General features: G+C 41.0%; 1 protein-coding gene across 8 annotated transcripts in view; it reads right to left on the bottom strand.

The window, feature by feature from the left end:
* PPP6R2 (protein phosphatase 6 regulatory subunit 2) overlaps window positions 1-24,592 on the bottom strand; it is a 206,137-nt gene that overhangs the window by 43,066 nt on the left and 138,479 nt on the right. For 5 of the 8 annotated variants that reach the window (XM_075857583.1, XM_075857588.1, XM_075857585.1 and 2 more), the window contains exons 17-20: window positions 20,526-20,583; window positions 13,011-13,132; window positions 9,369-9,556; window positions 1,622-1,787 (exon numbers count right to left, since the gene is read on the bottom strand). In XM_075857583.1, the coding sequence (XP_075713698.1) occupies window positions 1,622-1,787; window positions 9,369-9,556; window positions 13,011-13,132; window positions 20,526-20,583 (534 nt within the window). The remainder of the gene's footprint in view (window positions 1-1,621; window positions 1,788-9,368; window positions 9,557-13,010; window positions 13,133-20,525; window positions 20,584-24,592) is intronic. The other 3 variants (XM_075857584.1, XM_075857586.1, XM_075857590.1) reach the window with 1 other exon arrangement.

The following is a 24,592-nucleotide window of genomic DNA, read 5'->3' as shown; positions in this document are numbered from 1 at the left end:
TGCTGAAATGAAGGGGCAGAAATGCTCAACCGAGTGCAGTGCTAGCTACTGTTTACCACAAGGCATTCCATGAGGTACATGCACGTCATGTTGATATAGGGGCTAAACATTCGAGAATTGCATCATCATCATTTACCCATCCTGCCCTGCAGGCAATACACAAGGCACAGTGTTTTGTAATGGTCTATAGCCCTTGCACCAAAGGCAAACTAGTAAATGATAGGTTTTAGCGGTAACCATAGAAATTTGAATACCCTTAGCTTTCTTTCACTACGTTCACTTTTAGTTCAAGCGACTTTTGAGGGATGAAAGTATATTAAATGATTGTACATAGTACAACATTTAAACCCAGGAAAACTTTAAAGTGAAAGTCCCTATTTAAACACAATGGGGCAGATTTACTATTAAAAATGCACCAGCATTCTTTCTCAAATTGAGCCAGAATTCTGGCGTAAATGCAGTGCGCCACATTTATTAACCGTTTTAGACACACTCAACAATTGGGAGTGGCTTAGTGGGAAATGATTGTGGTCTAACAGAGGAGGCATGATTTAAAATTGACACTACGCGCCAAATTTGGTGTAAAAGACTGGCGTAAACCAAGCCAACCAAGAGTTAATATAAGGAAAAGCGTTTAGCCTGTCTAGCTAAATGCTCACAAATTTATCATATAGCTTGCATCACTTATAAAATTTGGTGCATTTTCAGACTGCCAAGTCTAAGTTTACACTGTCTAAAACATACAGTATTAGTAAGTCTGCCCCAATGTTGTTTTAGGTCCAAAATTAAGTGGGGTTTTTTTTTCATACAGGTTTACAGCGGGAACAGGTCAATTTTCCTGATACCAAGATCCTTATCCCCTGCACAGACATGCGTATATGCCATAAATGTTTGGAATGGGAATAGCTCTTTAAAGGAGTCCCACTAGACGAGACAGGGTCGGGGGACCCCCATTCGGGGGATAGCTGTGGGTCCCAGAGGTATCACCCAAACCTATAAGACATTTGTGCCATATGCTGTGGATATGCCATATATGTCTGCCATGACACAAAAACTTCAAATGATACAATTCTGGCTGCTTACAGACACCACTAGGGGGAGCTTACTGCATACGGTGTTATTATTGAATTCAGTGTATAAAAAGTATGCAGTAAGCTTCTAGGTATGCAGTAAGCCTGCAGTTGCCATATTGGCAACTGCAGGCAACCAGAATGTAATAATTTAACTGCATCAGAAAAAAGAGCTTCAACCACTAAAAAAAACAGACAAAAACAATATTACGTAGCAAATTTTTGGACTATTTAAACAAAAATTTAATATAGTGATTAATGGTGGGCATTCACTTTAAGTTAAAACTTATGTTTTCTGTTTTTTTTGTGGGCAGGGATGGGGGGGTTGTCATATCAGGATGCTCTGGATTTTCCAAGTATTCCCAGTATATTATAGCTACCTTTTTTAGTCACATAAGAAATTCATCATACTAATTTTTATTCTAATTACAAATTGGAAAGCAATAAGGCCAAAAATATGAAATTTCAGTATAGTTTAATATTACATTTGTTATATGAAGGGAAGTAATCTAATGGCATAGTTTGCCGAGGTTGGTTGCTGAACCACCTACCAACAAAATGGTTGAAAGTCTGTAAATTTGGCCCATCCCTTTTCCTCAGGAGTGGATGTCTCTGGAGCAGGTGCATCCCACACATTAGCACCTACATCCAAACCTACACATGGAGTGGGAGGTTTGGAGTTTACATGCTCATCAAACACAGCAGTCCATCCAGTCTCTAAATAAAAATAAAATAAATTAGAATTAGCATTTTTGAGGTAGCTTAGATTTAAAGTGTTAATCCAGCATTCAGAAAAAAAAAAAGATTGAAAGAAGGCTGCTGGGTCATTACATACAGATTAACAGTGTAATACTTGTAATTCATCCTGGTTTTTTTGTTTTTAAAGAAATAAAATGGTGAAAGAGGGTTACGTGGGGGAGTTTTATTTCAATAAAAAAATATTTTCTTATGTCTTATGTTTTTTTAAATATTTTATTAGCGCCTTAGTAATGTCAGTTGTCTGTTTGACAGCGTCCATTACTAAGGCGGGGCTTAGTATTAGCCAGTAAAAAGGCTAGTAGTAACCCCCATTATTACCCCGGTACCCACCTCCACCAGGGTTATCGGGAAGAGCCGGGTACAATCCAGTGCCCGACCATCTATAGTGATGGCTGGGTACTGGGGCGGCCGCAGGCTAATACTATGAGGCTGCGAAGGGCCAAAAACAGTGGCCCTTCCCACCCTTGTAATGGTAGGGTACCGGGTTATACCCAGCTCTTCCCGATACCCCTGGTGGTGGTGGGTACTGGGGTAATAATTGGGGCGGTTAGTGCTAGCCTTTTTATTAGCTAGCACTAAGCCCCGCCTTAGTAATGTACGTCGTCAGACAGACAACCGCCATTACTAAGGTGCTAACAAAGTATTAAAAGACTGAGAAAAAAGCTCCTGAAATTGACGTGTTTCGCGGCGTCTTTTACAGACGTAATTGGAGCTGTTCTTCATTGGAGTCCATGAAAAACGGCTCCAAATACGTCCCAAGAATTGTCCTGCACTTCTTTGACGCGGGCATAATTTTATGCGCCGTCTTTTGACAGCGACGCGTAAAATGACAGCTCGTCTGCACAGAACATCGTAAAACCCATTGCAGGAAATGGGCAGATGTTTGCAGACGTATTGGAGCCGTCTTTTCAGGCGTAATTCGAGGCGTAAAACGCCTCCATTACGTCTGAAGATAGGTCGTGTGCACATACCCTTACTTACATCCTCAAAAGCGCTTCACCCTCCCTTAAAGTCCCCTTCACATTATGTTGTTGCCCTAAGTTTATCTTGTACGTTAGGAAATCTCCTAACGTACACTATAAACAACGTAGACGATAATTCACAGGGCTCTATGTCCTTTTAGCCTACATCGGGCTGGTAGACGTCGGCATACCTTATTTTTGAAGGCTGTATGGGGGCCATAAATTCCTGATGGCGGCCCTGGGGCTGAGCAGTGATGCCAGTAGATGAAGTATGGCACAAGGCCATTGATTCGTAAATTTTTGTTGTGGTTTTCTTTGGAAACCGGACTACCAATTAATTTATGCAGTATAATGGCACCAGAGGTAAAAAAGTTGTCCTACAAAGGATATTTATAACCTATCCACAGAATAAGTGATAAATGTTTGATTGCTGGAAGCTGAAGAATTTGAATAATTAACCCCTTCATGACTGCCATACGGCTATATACGTTCCAACTGTCGATGCCCCATTCAGTTGACACGTATATAGACGTTGACAGCCTGGAACAGGATTAATTAGTGCAGTGCTGCTTCAGTGTGAGCAGCGCTGCACTCTCATGTCTGCCGGAGATTTGAGAGCCCCGGAATACACCCCCTCCTGTAGATAGTGCTACACACACCCCCCTGTAGGTAGAGCAAAACCCTATGTAGATAGCGCCACCCAAGCTCCCTCTAGGATTGGAATCGCCGGCCAGCGCTCTGGCCGAGGATTCCCCTCCTAGAGGGAGCCCCCGCCGTCTCTCCATCCCTGCTGCAGATGGTGCCACCCCCCCCCCCCACTGGAGATAGCAACTCCCCACTGTAGATATTGCCACTCCCCCTGCAGTTAGCTATCCCCCCCCCGCTGTAGATAGCATCGCACCCCCCGCTGTAGATAACGAACTCTAGGAGCTGAATACCCGGTGTCAGATCGAACTGGCCGGGTAGCCTACTTCTAGAGAGAGCCCCTGACACCACTTTCGATTTGGACAGTGCCGTTAGTGGCTCTCTCTCTAGGAGCGGAATCCCCAGCCGACACTCTGGCCGGGGATTCCACTACTGGTGAAGCCCCTGTTGTCATTATCCATATATGGACAGTGACATCAGGGGCTACTCCTAGAATGAAATCCCCACTCTGGCAGGGGATTCCGCTTTTAGAGTTAACCCCTGACGTCGCTGTCCATATATGGAGAGAGATATCAGGGGCTCCCTGTAGGAGCGTAATCCCCGACCAGAGGGATTCCGCTCCTACAGGGAGCTACAGTGGTGCTATTTACAGGAAGCGGGTGCCATTTACGGGGGTACGGGGGTGGCGCTATCTACAGAGGGGTGCTATATACAGGGGGTGTGGCACTATCTACAAGGGCACTGTGGCACTATCTACAAGGGCACTGTGGCATCATATTAGCACTACCTACAGGGAGCACTGTGGCGCTATCTACATGGGCACTGTGTGGCACTATGTGGGCACTATCTACAGGAAGAACTTTGGCACTATGTGGGCACTGTGGAACTATTTACACTGGCCACCATCTATGTGAGCACTGGCACTATCTATGTGGGCAATGTAGCACCATCTGCAGTGGTATTGCGTCACTAACTACATGGGCACTGTGATGTTTTCAGGGGGTTGGAACAAAAAACTCATAACAATTCAAATTCATCCATTTTTTTAACGTTCATGAAAAACGGATGGCAAATAGCGGTTAAAAATGGTCAAACTGCCGGGAAATGGATTCAAATTTGAGACACATTGATGCAAAACAGCCATGAAAAACTGACAGTTGATCCATTGTTGACTGCCATTTTTTTCACTGTCGTGTGTATATAGCCCTCTTCACTCTCCCCTCACAGCGATCCAGGGTGATGGAGAGAGAAGAGCACTAATTGTTACAGAGCTATACAGTGTGTGTGTGTCTATATATATATATATATATATATATATATATATATATATATATACACACACACATATATATATATATATATACACACATATATACACATATACAAGCTTGAGAAAGGTTCTGTGACGAGCCGAAGCGTCGCTCACTTGAGGTGAATAAATCCACCCTGTTTCATCTACTCTGAAGTCCTGGTGCCGTTACTCTGTTCTATTGCATATACATACATATAAACACACATATATATACACACATATATAAAAATAAATATAAATATAAAAAACGACGAAAAAGTGCTTTTTCTCCCATTTTTTGTGATTTGTCTGCTCATAATAAGAATTAAAAACATGGAATTAATTAAACTAATCTAGAAAAAGAAAGCCTCGTAAGTCTTGTAAAAAACAAAGTAAAAATAGTTGTGATATTGAAAGCGGTTGCAAAGATATTATCGTTAAAAGAAGTGCATATGAAAAATGGAAAATTTGACCTGGACACTGGCATTAATGATCCTTGGTCATGAAATGGGTAAAATGAAAACAAACTGGGCCAAGTCTAACTTTTGCACCGGGGCCCATGAGCCTTTAGCTACGCCCTTGCTGCATGCCGTCATTGAATAGGAGCTGTCATTGTTTACTGTCAAGGGATAAAATTATCTCTTTGGTTAACTGATTGACACACAGCTAGTTAGAAGACACAGCTCTGATACACATATTATATATGTAATCAGTCCTGTACCTGTGTGTTTAATCACATGACCAGTAGAGACTTTTATCCACTGGAAAAAATGTAGTTGACTGAAAGCAAAAATCTTTAAAACCATAAGAAATTGATACAGAAAATGCAGTGGAAAATTGTATAACTTTTTATTATGCAAAGAATGATATTTATTTCTTGACATCGGAATACCTCTTTAACCCATGCCCGCACCACGACGTAATAGCACGTTGTGGCGCGGGGGGGGGGGTGATATTTGGAGCGGGCTCACTCGCTGAGCACCCATATGCAGTGGGTGTCAGCTGAGTATTACAGCTGACACCCAGGACTAACGGCCAGGAACAGCGATTGGGATCAATCACAATCGCAGCATCTAAGACGTTAGACAGAGGGGGGCCCACTTCGACATCCATGATGCGATCAGGGGGTGTCGATGGTTGTCGTGAAAGCAAATGGACCTAATGAAGGCCCCAAGTACTGCTTTTCTTCATCTCTGTTAAGCCCTGCCTCCCAGGGCTTAACAGGAGCCTGTAAAAATGACAATATAGTGCAATACATTAGTATTGCAGTGTAGTGTATCACGATCGCTTGTTCAATTCCCCTAGGGAGACTAATAAAATGTGTAAAAAAAAAAAAAAAGTTTAGTAAAGTTTTTAGTAGTGTAAAATTATATATATATATATATATATATATATATATATATATATATATATATATATATATATATATATATATATATATATATAGTTATTTTTCCTTTAACCCCTTCCCGACCACCCCACGTAGATTATCGGGCTGCAGAGCTGGTCTTTGTGCCTGCAGCCCGTTAATCTACGTGTGCTCCTAAGGGTATGTGCACACACACTAATTACGTCCGTAATTGACGGACGTATTTCGGCCGCAAGTGGGAGGCAGGGACTTATTTTTTCTCAAGCGGTTTTAGCCACTCGCTGGACAAAAAAAGCAGCATGTCCTTTCATGCCATCTTTGACCTCCCATTGAAATCAATAGAAGGCAGCTAGCGGCGCTAGTTTCCAAGCGTTTTTCACTGCGTTTTTTGCCTGCAGCACTTGCATTAGCGGAGATGGGTGCAGGCAATAAACATTGCAAAAAGTGCAGGCAGGTCAAAATCTGCCTCAAAATTCCTGAAGGAATTTTCAGGCAAATTTTTTCTGCCTGCAAAAAAAACTCTGTGTGAACAGGGTCTAAGTCTTTTTTTTTCCAAGCTGAATAAGCCCAATTTCTCTAGCCTTTCATTGTAAGGGTATGTGCGCACACACTAATTACGTCCGTAATTGACGGACGTATTTCGGCCGCAAGTACCGGACCGAACACAGTGCAGGGAGCCGGGCTCCTAGCATCATACTTATGTACGATGCTAGGAGTCCCTGCCTCGCTGCAGGACAACTGTCCCGTACTGAAAACATGATTACCGGAATCGCTATTTTTAGTCACTTCAGCTCCCAAATAATTGCATAAATAGGGATCAAAAAGTTGCATGTACCCAGAAATTGTACCAATAAAAACTACAGTTTGTTCCGCAAAAAACAAGCCCACACTTTCCTGATAGAACAATAAAAAGTTGTGGCTCTTCGAATATGGCGACACAAAAACAATTTTTTTTTTAAATCGTGATTTTATCGTGCAAACACCGTAAAACATAAAAAACCTATATACATATGGTATCGTCGTAATTGCATCGACCCACAGAATAAATTAAATATGTAATTTAAAGCGCACCGTAAAAAAAAAAAAAAAAAAAGAATAAAAACAAAAGAAGTTTTGACGGCCTAATTGCACTAAATTCAGCAAAAAACCCATGGAATCAAAATGCTCACTAAACCCCTAGATAAATTATTTTTAGGACTGTAGTTTCCCAAATGGGGTCACTTCTGGGGGGTGTCCACTGTTTTGGTCCCTCAGGGGCTTTGCAAATGCAACATGACACCCGAAAACCAATTGAGTTAATTTGAGCTCCAAAGGCCATATAGCGCTCCTTCCCTTCTAAGCCCTGCCGTGTGTCCAAACAGCCGTTTATTACCACATATGGGGTATTGCCGTAATCAGGAGAAATTGCTTTACAAATCCTGGGGCGCTTTTTCTTCTTTATTCCTTGTAAAAATTGATCATTTCTAATTTATTGGAAAAAATTTAGATTTTAATTTTTACGCACTAGTTCCACTAAATTCAACAAAAAACCTGTGGGGTTAAAATGCTCACTATACCGCATTGATGAATTCCTTTAGGGGTGTAGTTTGCCAAATGGTTTCTTTTTTAGGGGGGGGGGGGTTTCCACTGTTTTGGCACCACAAGACCTCTTCAAACCTGACATGCTGCCTAAAATATATTCTAACAAAAAGGAGACCCCAAAATCCCCTAGGTGCGCCTTTGCTTCTGAGGCTGGTGCTTCAGTCCATTACCACACTAGGGCCACATGTGAGATATTTCTAAAAACGGCAGAATCTGGTCAATAAATATTAAGTTGCGTTTCTCTGGTAAAACCTTTTATGTTACAGAAAAAAAAGGATTAAAATGGATTTTCTGACAAAAAAATAATAATTTCCCCTCTACTTTGCTTTAGTTCCTGTGAAACACCTAAAGGGTTAAGAAACTTTCTAAATGCTGTATTGAATACTTTGAGGGGTGCAGTTTTTAAAATTGGGTGACTTATGGGGGTTTCTAATATATAAGGCCCTCAAAGCCACTTCAGAACTGAACTGGTACCTATAAAAATAGGTTTTGGAAATTTTCTTGAAAATGTGAGAAATTGCTGTTAAAGTTCTAAGCCTTGTATCGTCCTACAAAAATAAAAGGATGTTCAAAAAACGATGCCAACATAAAGTAGACATATGGGAAATGTTAATTAGTAACTATTCTGTGTGGTATTACTTTCTGTTTTACAAGCAGATACATTTAAATTTAGAAAAATGCTAATTTTTGCACATTTTCTCTAAAGTTTGGTGATTTTCACAAACAAATACTGAATTTATTGATCAAATTTTTTCACTAACATACAGTACAATGTGTCACGAGAAAAAAATCTCAGAATCGCTTGGATAGGTAAAAGCATTCCCAAGTGATTACCACATAAAGTGCCGTCAGATTTGAAAAAAATTGGCTGCGTCCACGAGGCCAAAACTGTCTCAGTCTTCAATGGGTTAAAGTACTGTGAGAAAAAAAAATAAACAAAATTTGTATCACCGCATCCGTAAAAGTCCAAACTATTAGACTATACCATTATTAAACCTGTGCGGTGAGCCCTGTAAAAAATGAAAACCGCCAGAATCGATGTTTTTTGGTCACTTCATATCCCACAAAAAATTAAATAAAAAGTGATCAAAAAGGATCATGTACTGTACCCCAAAATGGTACCAATACAAAACTACAGCAAGCCCCGCAAAAAATAAGTCCTCATACCACTCAATTGATTGGAAAAAATAAAAAAAAGTTATGGCTCTCAGAATACGGCGACAAAACACAAATTTTATTTTTAACAATAAGTTTCTTCCTTGTAAAAGTAGTAAAACATAAAAAAGCATATAAATTTGGTTTTGCCGTAATCTTATTGACCGGTAGAATAAAGTTAACATGCCATTTTTACCGTACGGTGAAAGCCGTAAAAATGAAACCCCTCAAAAGATTGAGGAATCGCTGTTTTTTTCCTATTTCACCCCACAAATAATTTTTTGTTCAGGTTCCCAATACATTATATGGTACAATAAATGGTGCCGTGAAAAACTACAATTCGTCCCGCAAAAAACAAGCCCTCATATGGCTTTACTGATAGAAAAATAAAAAAAGTTATGGCTTTTGGAAGATGGGGGAGAAAAAAAATCTAAAACGAAAATAAAAAAAATGCCTGTGACAGGAAAGGGTTAAACATGTATCATAGTTGACTGACAATTACATTATTTTAAAAAAGGCAATATTTAATCCTTTACCTTCTGAAGTTGTACCATCTTTATTTGTGGGAGGACTACCACTGATTGGGCTAAGATTCGGAGGTGTTTCTGCATTATGACCAACCCCCTGCACGTCGTCATCACATGCAGGGCTCCCCTCTGGCTCTCCATTCTCCAAGTCGCTGCGTGATGAATCCTCAGAAGACTGCGATACTCCAAATCTGCAACTTATAATATCAGATCAATGAAGGGGGAGAGGGGCTGAAAATACTTTTGTTTTCTTCTAGCATTTGTGATGAAATGTTCTGGAAATACAAGGCATTTATAGGTAGAGCAAAAACCTCTTCCGTCCAGACAAGAGTCTTATTATGTTCCAATAGGGAAATAAAAAAGGGTACCTTTAATGATCCCTATGGAATCCTTTATAAATCAAAGGGGATCTCACCTATCCTGTTTACCAGAAGATATCGGTCATTTGTTGAGGACACAAATAGTGTATTACTATGCATACTAGGAACCAGGACGCTGGAAGATAACTGTATCACTCACCCCCCTATCCCTTCATAATTATCACTAATGCAAAACATTCTATTGCCGTCATCTGTAGAAGAATACAGACTCGGAGATGGCCAAATGCAATAAATAATATATATCTAAGCCACATGCTGAGCTGTACACCTGGACCTGCTTTTTAACAAAGATGACACATGCACACTCTTTGACTGATAGGTATGACTAAAGGCTATGTACACCTTTGAAATTGTTTTTTTAATAAAAATGTGTGTTTGGTGCAACTTTCTAAAAAATCTTTTCTATTAAAAAAATCTTTTTACTTTTTGAGACACAGCTGCTTTCCTCTATACAGAGCAGCTGTATCTAGCGCTGAAACCTATATCTGTCAGGTCAGCGGGACTGACGGGTTCAGTGTCAGCGGGTCCTCCGTGTCTCTGACATGAAGGATCGAGCTGTTACTGTTCACATCTAAGTTTATAACTTAGATGTGATCGATAACAGGTGCAAATCCGCTGTCACTGAACCAGTCAGTGCCGCTGGCCTGACGGATATAGTTTTCAGCGCTAGCTGCACCTGCTCTGTATACAGTATTTAGAAAGTTGCACCAAACACACTGATGGACATTTTTTATTAAGAAAACCAAAAAATATGATTTCAAACGTTGTATATAGTCTTTAACCAGGTTATACAAATACAGTATGATTGTCACACAAGTCATGGTTACCTTAATACCAATAATCAACCCAAAATAAATGCAATACAAGTATCTTTGATCGTACTCTGCTCTGAGGACAATTATTTATGCAATTCCTTTGCTCATAGAAGTTAGGAGACAGAATGGGAGTTCGTAAATTAGTACAGGATACTGGAATAAAACAGAGTAAGTGGAAGAAGCATTATAAGATGAGACGTTTGTTCCTCCAGTGTTCGGTCTCTCAGGAAGAATACCACTCCCTGTATGTTTTCCTTTACATATGATAGAACATTCAGGAAACAGAGCAGGTACGTTACTGAAGAGTACCATTCACACCATAAAGTGGTCTATTCATTGCTATCACAGCCTCGATGTGAGTCTTAAGGCGATTTAGCGTTAATAGAACGCTAGTTACCGATATTTGCCCTGTGTAAACAGGGTAGCGATCAGCAGATGAACGAGCAAACGCTCAATTATCTGCAGATTATATAGTTTTAAAAAAGTTAAATATTATCTTTGTCGGCAGCGCATCTCCCTGTGTAAACAGGGAGACGCGCTGCCGGCATGATTATGTATGGGGACGAGAGATCGGAGTAACAACCGCTCGTCACCATTCATAGATCCTTGTGACAGGAGCAAATGAGCGCTGATCAACGATCTCTCGTTGATCGGCGGTCGCTGCACCGGCCAATTATGGGCGTGTGTAATAGGGCCTTAATAAGAATGAATGGAGAAACTGACTTCCTGTCCACACATGAGATGCTGTGGCAGTTGGAGAGCCCTATTGCTGGTCACATGACACAGCTGAGGACCAGAAAGGAGTGTGTAACTCACAAATCTAGCCAACAGTAAGAAAATTACTGTCACCACAATTTACATAATGTGCCTTTCCAACAGGAAAGAGAATAAAAAAAATGTGTGGGAGTGCTTCTTTAAAGAGAACCTGTAGAAAATGCAGACCAATATGTATATAGCTTGTTATAGAGCAGGAGGAGTTGAGCTGTTCGATATATATTTTTGTAGCAAAAGATTCAGTATAACTTGTGGGCGGTCCTAATCAAGGATTAATAGATATCTCTGTATTCACACTCCAACAGGGAAAGCAGTCAATCACTGCGTAGGACCGCCCACTGGACTCCTAAACTCAGAATGAGTAGAGGTTTAAATTAATAAATTACAAGTTATACTGAATCTTTTACTACAAAAATATACATCAACCTGCTCACCTACTCCTGCTCTATAACATGCTGCCCGCAGATTGGACTGCATTTTCAACGAGAAAGCTTCCCTTTAACACCTTCCCGCCGCAGCTATTTTTCATTTTCGTTTTTTCCTCCCTCATTTTTGAGCAAGTTATGAGCAATTTTAGATTTATGCTAATTCGTTTCTTAATGCCCAACTGGGCATTTTTTTACTTTTGATCAAGTGGGCGTTTTAAAGAGAAGTGTATGACGCTGACCAAAGTTAAAAAACGCCCAGTTGGGCATTAAGAAACTAATTAGCATAAATCTAAAATTGCTCATAACTTGCTCAAAAATGATTGTTTTTCAAAATAAAAAGCACTGTTATGTACATCGCCGATCAGATTATGTAGGAGATAGGGCACTTATAATGTGGCGATAGAGCTTCTTTAAGACATATCCAAAAAGCAAGCAGGCTCAGCAGTTTCCCTAACTCCGATAAAAATGAATGAATGAAGGAAGCTACACACATGGAGTGCGCGGCCACATCTCCATCCACTCTCTGCCCCCGGACGCAACATCGGCTCCATCAGCCAGGATGGAGGTCGGGTGGCCCCTGTTTCGGAGATAGGTGCAGGTCCCAAAACAGGGACCAGCAACTATGAGACGTTTATGGCATATCCTGTGGATATGCTATAAAAATTTTCATTGGGAATACCCCTTTTAAGGTGGCCATAGGCAGAAATTAGTGGACAGTCAATCAATCTACCCCTGACAGACGTTTTAACAGCGATTTTCAGGAGGAAAATTATAAATCTCTTGATTGAATGATTATTTAGTCTGATCGCCACTTTGAAAAAGAAGGAAAGTGTCTAATAATTTTTTATTTTTTCTTAACCTTACTCTGACTGAAAACAAAAGTTCTATAGTTTACCCATATACCTTACCTCACTCCCATCCATTGGTCGAACTTGATCTACAGATGTCTTTTTTCAACCGTACTATGTACCTATGAAACCACATGTTGAAGGGTTGAATTATAACCTGTCAGAACACAGTTTCCCCAATGCACAATGTTGAGGGACATTTGAGGTGTCCCCATAAACATGAGGTGCCAGACCAAAAACTCAGTTCTGTGATCAGGTAAAGACTAATTTAATGGCAATATAGACACAGTTTTCAAATTAAATTATATTCTATGAGATAGGCGGATTATAATTATGAAATCAGACACGAAAAGTAAAGTTGACAGAATGAGATAGGAAAGTAACGTATATGGAGTAGACTACTTACCGAGTTCTAGACTTAACCTGTGTACCATAACCAATCTCCTTCTCCTCCCAAATATCCTCCTCTTCATCATCAAACTGCTGAATGCGTTCATTACAGCAGGCTTCAAATAAGGCAGCATTAGGCTTAAATAAAGAACGCAGTATATGTGAAATTACATGTAATTAACTATACATTTCATTACAGTTAGGTCTCATGCACACGAACGTGCTTTTGCGGCCGCAATTCCCCTGAAAATCCACGGTAGATTTGCAGCCCCATTCATTCCTATGGGGCTATGCACACGACCGTGGTTTCCGCGGTCCATGCATGGCCCAGGAGCCCGGACTGCAGAAAGAACGGGCATGTCTTATTACGGCCGTGTTCTGCGGTCCAGGCTCATAGCAAATAATGGCCGCGGCCATGTGCACGACCCGCGATTTGCGGGCGGCTCGCGGGTGACACTCCGCCCCCGGCCAACACGAAAATCACGGCCGTGCACATGGCTACGGTCGTGTGCATGAGGCCTTAAACACATATCATGTTCATTTGTATTTTCTTTGCATTTCAGTTTGCTTTCTGTTCCATCATATTTGCATTTTCTTACTTTAAAAGGGTTGTCTCACTACAGACACTGATGGTTAATCTTTTTTTTTTACAATTAAAAGTTTTATTAACATTTTGAAAGAATACGGCACTGTACAGTCCAATAAGCCAGCCTGGCATAAAGTGGTACATCATTAATGAAAAAACGTTAAGCAATAAACGGAGAACAAAGAAAGAGACCGTGACTGTTGGAAGAATACTGAGCAAAGTTGATGAGAAATGTTAAGGAGAGAAAGGGTAGCAATTCAAGTATCAATATTGTCAATAAGGTACATCAACTCTAAGTAAATATAATACAAACACCAACAAGAGTGTGACCTGTTGTAGAGGGCAATGAGCCATACTAGACCAACTCTTATATAAAAGACAGTGAACCATGGGTGAGAAGTAGGGAATTAATCCATAAAATCTGACCAAATAGCCTAACGAGAGAAAAAGCCACAGTATTTGTTGCTCCAGGATGCTAACTTTTTCTCCATGATCCAGTCTAGACGAACCTGATTAATAAGTTCTTGAGTTGTAAGAGGTGCCGAAGAATTCCAGGATCTGGCGATCAAGAGCCTGGCAGCTATCCGGATATGACCCGTAACAGTACGGATATGTCTCGGAAGATCCAAGGTGCCAATAAAGCACAGGGCCAGGGCTGGGGAAGGGAGGATTGAGCACCGAGTAACTTTAACTATTAGGATGAACGTCGCCTTCCAGAAATTGTGCACTAGGGGGCAGTTCCACCATGAATGGAAAAAGTCACTTCTCTCACCACAGCTATGCCAGCATAGGGGAGAGTAAGACGGGTTGAATCCTGTAATTTGTGCTGGGGTTTTGTACAATCTCATTAGGATTTAGAGAGCAATTTCACAATGTGTTGCGCTGTGAGAGGTTTGCTTCGAACCTCTGATGGCCGGTTACCAATCAGGTAGTGGGAGATTGGTGTTTAGGTCATTTTCCCATACCAAGAAGTGTCCTGGTTTCTGGGATAGTTGAATTTGTTGGAGAGCAGAGTAGAACAGGGAAATGCCTTTGGCCTGTTGAGAGGATCTGTTAAAATAATCGAAGGCTGATTTAGGAATAGCTGGAGAGTCTGGTGACCAAGACTGTAACAGGTGTCTGAGTCTTAGATATTTATAAAAGTCCCTGTTCGCGATATTGTATTAGGCTCTGATACATTGGAAGGAAACAAGACCAGTAGGCTCCAGGAGAAGGTTTAACTGAGATATACCCGCGACTTCCCAATTGTGGAATGAAATATCCGGGAGTTTAGTTGATAAATAGCGGAGTGGTAAGTACTTCAATAATTTGAGTTGCTCATGTAGCGTGTTTGAGGTCAGGCACCTCCATGCCGCCACGGATGCAAAGATTGTAGATGAACAATATAGAGAATGAGTTGGGTTGTGGTCAGTTGAGTTGAGAAGTGAGATTAGACGGACTCTGGCCATGTCTCTTTCTAGGGCAACCCACCTCAGGTCCGAGGTGTTATTCCACCAATGTCGAAGTTAGGAGAGCATCGCAGCAACATTGTACTTTCATACGTTTGTGACTCCCATCCGCCCCCCCCCCCCCATCCGTCCAAGGGCGAACCATAGTTGAAATACGTATCCTAGGCTTCCTTCCAGCCCAAATAAAATTTGTGAGTAGACTCTGTAATTTACGTAGAAAGGTGACAGGCATCGGCATAACAACAGCACAGAAAACATACAAAATAATTGGCAGTATCATAGGTTTAAAGAACACCTCCAGGAGATGAGAAACTTTGGGAAGGAGGGGTAGGTAATTTTTAGCATACATAGGAGAGCTGGGACTCGTCAGGGAAATACCCAAATAGGTCAGGTAGCCGTCCTGCCACGAATATGGCAATTTAGAGGTAAGCAAACTACGGGTAGATTGATCTATCCCAATGTTCAGGATCTGAGATTTGGTATCATTAAGTTTGTCACAGGATATATTACCAAACTCGGAGAGAACCTCTTGTAAGGCAGGCAGAGATGAGAGGGGCTTTGTGCAGGATATTATGTCACTATCTGCATACAAGCCTATTTTGTGGGCGTAATGACCCACCTGGATACTGTGGATATCTGCAGATGAAGGAATTTTTTCAGCCAGAGGCTCCATGACCATAGCGAAAATTACCGTGTATAAAGGACATCCGACTGGTCCCATTTGTAATATTGAAGGAGTCAGAAAGGGAACCTGAGGATAATACCTTAGCTGAGGGGGTGGAATAAAGGGCCAAAATGGCAGATTTAATACTCCGAACAAAACCAAATTGATCCTGTATATGCGACAAATACCCCCAGTGAAACCTGTCAAAAGCCTTCTCCGTATCCAAAGCAAGAAGCAGAGAAGGTGTCCGAGAGGCCTCCACCCTTTGAATTAGATTTAAAAAATCTGCGAGTCCCATCAGGGGCCTGTCTACTCGACACAAAACCAACCTGATACAGGTTGATCAGCCGTGGGATTACTCGAAGGAACCTGTCAGACAGCAATTTGGCATAGATTTTGACATCCGTATTTAAAAAGGGATATGGGACGTACGTTAGCGGGGCTAACCGGGTCCTTGCTCGGCTTTCGTATGGTCACTATGGTAGCCGACAGCATTTCTTTCGTGAATGTGCCCTCTTCAACTGCCGTGTTAAACACTCTGGTCAAATGTGGGGCCAGTATGGATAAATAGTTTTTATAATAACAGTTGGTATAATCATCAGGTCCCAGGGCCTTATTTGGTTTAAGAGAAGAAATACCTTTGGGGACTTCCTGCAGTGTGAAGGGAGAGGATAACGTATCCACCTGTTGGGAAGAGAGCTTGGGGAGGGAGATGGAATTTAGAAATGCTTGAATATCATGACTGTTTGGCTGCGTCGCGTTCTCGTCACGATGAAGATTATATAGGTAAGAATAATATGAATGAAACTGCTGTGCAATTAGTCTGGGGTCAATAATTTTATTATTTTGGGCGTCCATTACGAATGCTATATGGGATCTAGATGTCACCTGTCTATATCTTTTTTGGCCAATATTGCATCCACTCTATTGTTATGTACATAGGACTGGAATTGCAGCTTTTTAGGAGCTCTATGGCAGCAGAACCCGCCTTAACGAGCATACCTCTCATATATGCCGTGTGGGCATTCCACACAGTATTTGGGTTCTGTACTGATCCATCATCTATAAAATAATTGGTTAGACTGGTGGTGGTCGGGGTGTAGTAGGATGTAGTCATTTAGTCTCCATTGCGAGAGGGAAGGGGGGGGAATTTTCGTGCAATGACAGGGAATTAGGTGCGTAGTCCAAACATATTATATTACCGATGGAGGAAGAGTGAGACTGAAGAAGGGCCCTACCAGAAACAAAGAAAATGTCAATCCTCGAGTATGAATTATGCGGGGCTGAGTAAAGTCCTTCTCTCCACCGTGCGGACACCGCGACGCATCATACAAACCCTCGTCATGCAGTAGTGGGGCAATAGCCGGAGAACTCCTCACATGCGAGGTGGTATCTAAAGTGGGATCAAGAACGAAGCTGAAATCACCTCCAATATTTAGAAGTCCCTGGGCGAAAGCCTTTATTTTGGGGAGCAAGGATCTAAAATAAGGACCTTGTCGTTTATTGGGTTAGTATGCATTAAACATTATATATGGAATATTGTTAATGTCGCATATTATGCCTAGGAAGCGGCCCTGTGGGTCCTGTAGGGTAGACCTAAGAGTAAATGCAACTGAGTCTTTGATAGCTATGAGAACCCCCTTACGTTGCTTGACAGAAAGCAATGAAAATATGGGAAAAACGCTTATGTGGAAACCGACTGGTTTGATCTATATAAAAATGTGTCTCCTGGGCTAGAAGGATGTCGCAATTCAGCAACTTAGCCTCTTTCCATAATAGGCTACGTTGGAAGGGGCTGTTCAGACCCTTAACGATGAGATCTTCAAAACCATTAATGATCCAGATGAAGCTACAGGGGTGGAGGGCGCAGCTATATCAGCACCGTGGAGCAGATAAAGACGGAGAGGACAGTTTTACAAAAAGAGCATTTCAAACACAGTAAGATGTATAAGAAACTAGCAGCAGTCACGGGAGAAAACCAAAAACATAAGTAACATAATACAAACGGTAAAGCATATGTGCTATCAACAATAGGCATAGCGCTTATAAGCACCGTAAGCTCTGAGGGAGGGGATACCGAAATTGTGGTGTAAAAAGTGATATATAAAACATAGCCCAAAAGCATGGAGAAAAATGAATCACACTATTTTGTGGTAGTATATACTGTAATCTGGTGTAAGATCAGTATGGCGCTCCGGGCATCTTACCGCAACTCAGGTGGGAGATCTCAGAGAGTTAGCAGGGTGCCATTCAGGGGAAATTCTTGGAGGGGAAGAACGGTTTCCAGAGAGGGAAGAGGAGTCAGAAGTGATGATGTTGTGTGACATTGTCGCAGTAGAGATATGCCTTCCTCCACCAAAGAGACAACATGGGACGTGCCTTTATAGGAGATGAACAACTTGGTAGGAAATCCCCATCGGAACTTTATATTATTGTCACTGAGGTTTAGTAATTGGAAGTAGATCCTTGCCGGACTGCAACGTAACAGCGGACAAATCCGGGAAGATGGAAAACGAGGTATAGGGAGGAGACAGACGACCGTGCTTCCTGGATGCGAACATGATGAGTTCCTTAGCATGATAGCAAAGAACCTGTACCAGAGAGTCTCTGGGAGCTGAATCTGGTGCTTGTTTGGACTTAGGAAGTCTGTGTGCCCGACCCGATCACTCGTCAAATTCAGGTCCGAAACAGTTGGCACCATTGAGAGAAACAGTTGGTTCATATAGTTCTGCTGGGGGAACCTCCTCCGAAATTCCCCCAAATTTTTATATTGTTGCTCCGCAATCTGTCCTCCGCGTCCGTCGCTTTGGACTTTGTGAGCATCCACTAATTCGTTGTGGGCTAAGGAGTATTCCTCGATTTTCCTTTCCAGGTGATTTGTTCTTTCCCCTATGGCTCTTACGTTAGAATGTAACGTGCGGATCATGGAGGACATACTGGTGTTGATCAAATTTTGGAAAATGACAAGCATATCTTTGAGGGTGTCCACCGTAATGGGATCCCCTGACTATGGAAATTGAGATATATCATATTGCGTATTTAAAATGGTTGAGGACAACATAACGTCTCTTTCGCCGCTGCTGCGTTTTTGTGTGGGTCCTTTGTGGGTAGGGGAAGCTGATGGTAAAGTAGTCAATCTCCGTTTTTGTCCCTCGTGACATGGATCTTTATCCGTTGGTGAGAACGGAGTGTCCCCGGCTGGAGGGTCAAAGACCGTTGGGGAGCTATGTGTGGAAGTGGGCCCCTCTGCATGAAGTGTTAACAGGGGAGGATCCCCCAAAGCTGGAGTTGAAAAACCGAAGAATTCAATCCGCTTTCTGGGGGCTGATGTCCCCTTTTTATTGACCATAGTAGTTAATATGAGGATAGAGGTAGAGTCTCAGACAATATGCGGGAGCTGTGTAAGTAGAAACTGCGGCCCTAGAATGTCCTCTTATGCCCAGCGTTCCCAACCTGTGACGGACCGGGTCATGAAACTGGGAATCATTGGCTGAGGGGGACTCCGGAGAGAATAATGGTGCTGAATGGCACTCTCCCCTTTTTTTATGTGGGCTGGCAGAAATCCGTGAGCAGGGCAGATCCAGCTGCAACTGCGGCCTCCAATAACACTACCGACCGACGGAGCAGGAACGAGGATGCAGGCCTTCTAAAGTACGTCTCCCGCCAAGGTTACAGGACAGCGCGGACCAGAGTTTGTAGAGCTAGCGTCTCTGTAACAGCAGGCCACGAGGAGCTGGCTCTCTGGGCCGCGCTGCAGCGCATGGTGAGCGTTCAGGAAGATGGAATCAGTGGGGAGAAGGCCCGAGGTCCGGATCCCAGATTGGCGGGGAGGTAAGAGCTGTAGAGGCCCGGCAAGCACACCGGATCCAACCCCGAGTCAAAGCAGCAGATTTAGCCGGTCCATGTGAAGATAGCGTTGCAATGAGCCGATTTGAGCTGCTGATTAGCAGGAGCACAGGTTTCAAGCGGCCATTAACTTCAGTGGCTAGGCTCTGCCGCCCTCTGATGGTTAATCTTTAATTCTTTACGTACTATATAAATTACAACATTTTCAAATGCAAAACTACATTCTTATTTTTGTTTTAAAGTGAACTTTTCCTTTAATGTTTTATATTAACTAGTATAGCTAGAAATGAAGAACAGTACTTTGTTTATCTAGGATATATTTATATGTTCTTTTCTGCTCAATGTAATGTTTGATGTGATATAAACCTTTGTATTAAGAAAAATAAAATGAGCATCCAATTAATTCTCTGCTACGGACAATGTGAAAGAATATAGCAATTTGCTGTCTCTTACATAAGCTATTAATGTATACATGGCAAATTAAAATACATACTGTAATTACAGAAGACAACTGGTTTAATAAAAGAAAAAAAAAAAAAAGGGGCAGCTAAGGGTATGTCGGATTGTCAAAAGACAGACACCAACGGAACCCATTAACATTAATCAGCTGCATCAAGTTTCCTTAGTTTTACAGGAAAAAACTAGCACAACATTCTGCGCTATTTTTTTGCAGCATTTTTAATGGAATCTGTGACAAAGGCTAACAGAGTCTCCCACGCTGATGTGAACAAAGCCTTAAGGCTATATCACATGTGTTGATTGTGTGTTGTACTATTAGTATACTTTTTTTTTTTGTCCTTTCAGAGGAGTCTGAATTTTACACCACCTGCCTTTCTCAGTGATAGTGCTATGTCATGGATCTTACGAGCTGGCTAACGCTAGGAAAATGAAAGACAAATTGTGGAAATGCTTAGTTAGCTAAATACTAAATGTTTATGTACATGGCAGATAAATTTACATAAGAGATGAACATTCCATGGTACTTACATTTTCATCTTCAGCTTCAATATTAAAATTAATCTCTGTAATACGATCAAAAGGAGCACTAAAACAAAAAAATATGATTGGTGAAACGCCTAATGAAACGAAAATTAAGGTGATTTATGAGATTCTATATAAAGTTTGATTGTAAAAATTAAAAAAAAATCATCCAAATATAAAGTGACAAAGAGAATAGAACTTAAATGGAACGGAGCTGCCAGCACAAACAGAAATGTATGTACGACGCTGTGCCTGTGTAAACAAATCAAATATTGGATATTCTGAATAAGGATAGGCCATCAAAGTTGAAGTCCCAGAAAACGCCGTGGAGCATCTAAATGTATTGTTTACGCCAGGGGCAAGCAGAAAAAGGATTGTCTCCTTACCTATCCCTCCATGGAGATTGACATGCAAATTTGACAAAGCGTTTGCTTAGCATGTTCTAAACATCTAATATTTTTCAGACATCTTAAAGCTGGTCACACACTTAGATTTTCTGCAGGTCAGACAAAAGTAATTGCCTTCCGGACAGGGAGGCGTAGGTCTTCCACAATGATTACTCTGATAGAAAATGTCCAGCAGATGATAGAATTAATTTTTTTTAACCCCTTCACGCCGCAGCCCTTTTTCAGATTTTCATTTTCATTTTTTCCTCCCCACCTTTCAAGAGCCATAACGTCTTTATTTTTCCGGCTATATAGTACTATGAGGGCTTGATTTTTGCGGGACGAGTTGTAGTTTTTCGTAGCACCATTTATTTTGCCATATAATGTACTAGGAAACATGAGGAAAAAAAGTATTTGTGGGATAGAAAATGAAAAAAAACAGCGATTCCTCCATGATTTTTTGCGCGCCGTTTTTACGGAATTCACTGTGCAATTAAAACAACATGTTAACTTTATTCTGTGGGTCAATACGACTACGGCGATACCAAATATATATAGTATTTTCTATATTTTACTACTTTTACAAGTAAAAACCTAAGTGTAAAAAAGAAAATTTATTTTGTGTCGCCAAATTCCGAGAGTCATAACTTTTTTATTGTTCCGTTGATTAAGTGATCTGAGGGCTTATTTTTTGCGGGATAAGCTGTAGTTTTTAATAATGCCATTTTGGTATAAATGCAACGGTTTGATCAATTTTTATTTCATTTTTTGTGGGAGATTAGGTGACCAAAAAATAGAGATCTTGGCGTTTAGATTTTTTTTTTTTTACGGCGTTCACCGTGCGGGTTAAATAATGATATATTGTAATAGTTCAGACTTTTACAGACGCGGCGATACCAATTATGTTTATTTATTTATTTCTTTACTATGCTCTAGGGGGAAAATGGCAAAAGTTTTTTTTTTTTTTAACTTTTAATATTCTTTTTACCCAAACTTTATTTAACACATTTTCCTGGACTTCAACCAGCGATCGTTAGATCGCTTGCACGATACACTGCAATACTAATGTATTGCAGTATATCGTGATTCTGACAGGCATCTATTAACCCTTTCAAGACCGAGCTCATTTTGACCTTCATGACCAGCCCCATTTTCTCAAATCTGACATGTGTCAATTTATGTGTTAATAACTCTGGAATGCTTTTGCCTATCCAAGCGATTCTGAGATTGTTTTCTCGTGACATATTGTACTTTATGTTAGTGGAAAAATTTGATCAATAAATTCATTGCTTATTTGTGAAAAACACCAAAATTTAGAGAAAATTTGCAAAAATTATGATTTTTCTTATTTTAAATGTATCTGCTTGTAAAACAGATCGTAATACCACACAAAATAGTTACTATTTTACATACTCCATATGTCTACTTTATATTTGCATTGTTTTTTGAACATTATTTTATTTTTCTAGGACGTTACAAGGCTTAGTACTTTAGCAGCAATTTCTCACATTTTCAAGAAAATTTCAAAAGGCTATTTTTACAGGGGCCAGTTCAGTTCTGAAGTGGCTTTGAGGGCCTTATGTACTAGATACACCCCATAAATCACCCCATATTAAAAACTGCACCCCTCAAAGTATTCAAAACAGCATTCAGAAAGTTTCTTAACCCTTTAGGCGCTTCACAGGAATTAAAGCAAAAGTACAGGTGAAATTTAAAAATTTTCTTTTTTTTGCTGAAATTCATATGTAATACATTTTTTTCTGTAACAAAGAAGGTTTTACCCGAGAAATGCAATTCAATATTTATTGCCCAGATTCTGCAGTTTTTAGAAATATCCCACATGTGGCCCTAGTGCGCTAATTTACTGAAATACCGGCCTCAGAAGCAAAGGAGCACCGAGTGGATTTTGGGGCCTCCTTCTTTTAGAATATATTTTAGGCACCATGTCAGGTTTGAAGAGGTCTTGTGGTGCCAAAACAGTGGAAATCCCCCAAAAGTGAGACGGTTTTGGAAACTACACCCCTCAAGGAATTTATCTAGGGGTATAGTTAGCATCTTGACCCCACAGGTCTTTTGCTATATTTATTGGAGTAAGTCTGTGAAAGTGAAAATATACTTTTTTTCTAAAAAAATATAAAAAAAAATAATATTTGCAAGGAATAAAGATTAAAAAGCACCCCAAAACTTGTAAAGCTACTTCTCCCGATTACGCCAATACCCCATATGTGGTACTAAACTGCTGTTTGGACCCACAGCAGACCTCAGAAGGGAAGGAGCGCCATTTGGATTTTGAAGTGCAGATTTTGCTGGATTGGTTTTCAGTGCCATGTCGCGTTTGCAACGCCCTGGAGGGAGCAAAACAGTGGAATCCCCCCAAAACTGACCCCATTTTGAAGACTACACCCCTCAAGGAATTTTTCTAGGGGTATAGTTAGCATTTTGACCCCACAGGTTTTTTGCTGAATTTAGTGGAATTAGGCCATGAAAATGAAAATCTACTTTTTTCTGAAAAAACATAGAAATGTTTAATTTTTACAATGAATAAAGTAGAAAAATCACCCCAAAATTTGTCAAGCAATTTGTCCTGATTACAGCAATACACCATATGTGGTAATAAACTGCTGTTTGGACACACGGCAGGACTCAGAAGGGAAGGAACAATATTTGGCTTTTGGAGCTCAAATTTAGCTGGAATGGTTTTCGGGTGTTATGTCGCATTTGCAAAGCCCCATAGGTACCAAAACAGTGGAAACCTCCCAAAAGTCCCTTTAGGGGACTGGAACGAGCGATCATTAGGTCGCTGGTACAATACACTGCAGTACTAATGTATTGCAGTATAATGTCATTTTACAGGCTCCTGTAACAGCGCGATCGCTGTTCCTGTCCGTTAGTCCCGGGTGTCAGCTGTAATACACAGCTGACACCTGCAGAATATGGAGCGGGCGCAGCGCGTGAGCCCGCTCCATATATAACCCCTCGCACCACGACATGCTATTAAGTCGTGGTGCGCCAAGGCGTTAATGCGCAGCGGATGGTGCAAATTGAAAATTTAAATTTTCCACTGATATGCCATTTTAATGCACAATACGTTGTGCCCAGTTTGTGCCACTGAAGTCAAATACCTCATACAATGTTGAGCGGGTTCTCCCGGATATAAAATATCATATATGTGGACGTAAGCTGGTGTTTGGGCACGCTGTGGGGCTCAGAAGGGAGGGAACGCCATTTGGAGCGCAGATTTCGCTTGGTAACTGTTCTGTTTGGGGTTTTGCTGGTATTTCAGTTATGATGTGGAGGCATATGTAACCTGTGCGGAGAACATCAGGACATAAGAGGGTATAATAATGGGGTACATAAATAATAATCCGCAGATATGTGGCCGTTGTCGCACTGATAAATGGTCGCCCGATCTCATCTGCTTTTGGAACACTCTGCAAATTTTGCATCGCCATATTCTGAGAGCCAGAACTTTTTTATTTTTTCTCCAACGGAGCCGTGCGAGGGCTTATTTGTTGCGGGACAATCTGTAGTTTTCATTGGTACCATATTAGGGTACATGTGATTTTTTTTATCACTTTTTATTAGATTTTTTTGGAAGCAAAGTGACAAAGAAACATAAATTCTGACAATGTTTTTTGTATTTTTTTTTTACACTTTTCACCGTGCGGTATAAATGAAATTTTACTT

Source organism: Rhinoderma darwinii, chromosome 3 (genome assembly GCF_050947455.1).
Source record: "Rhinoderma darwinii isolate aRhiDar2 chromosome 3, aRhiDar2.hap1, whole genome shotgun sequence".
Lineage (NCBI taxonomy): Eukaryota > Metazoa > Chordata > Amphibia > Anura > Rhinodermatidae > Rhinoderma > Rhinoderma darwinii.
This window is presented reverse-complemented; position numbering and strand designations above follow the sequence as displayed.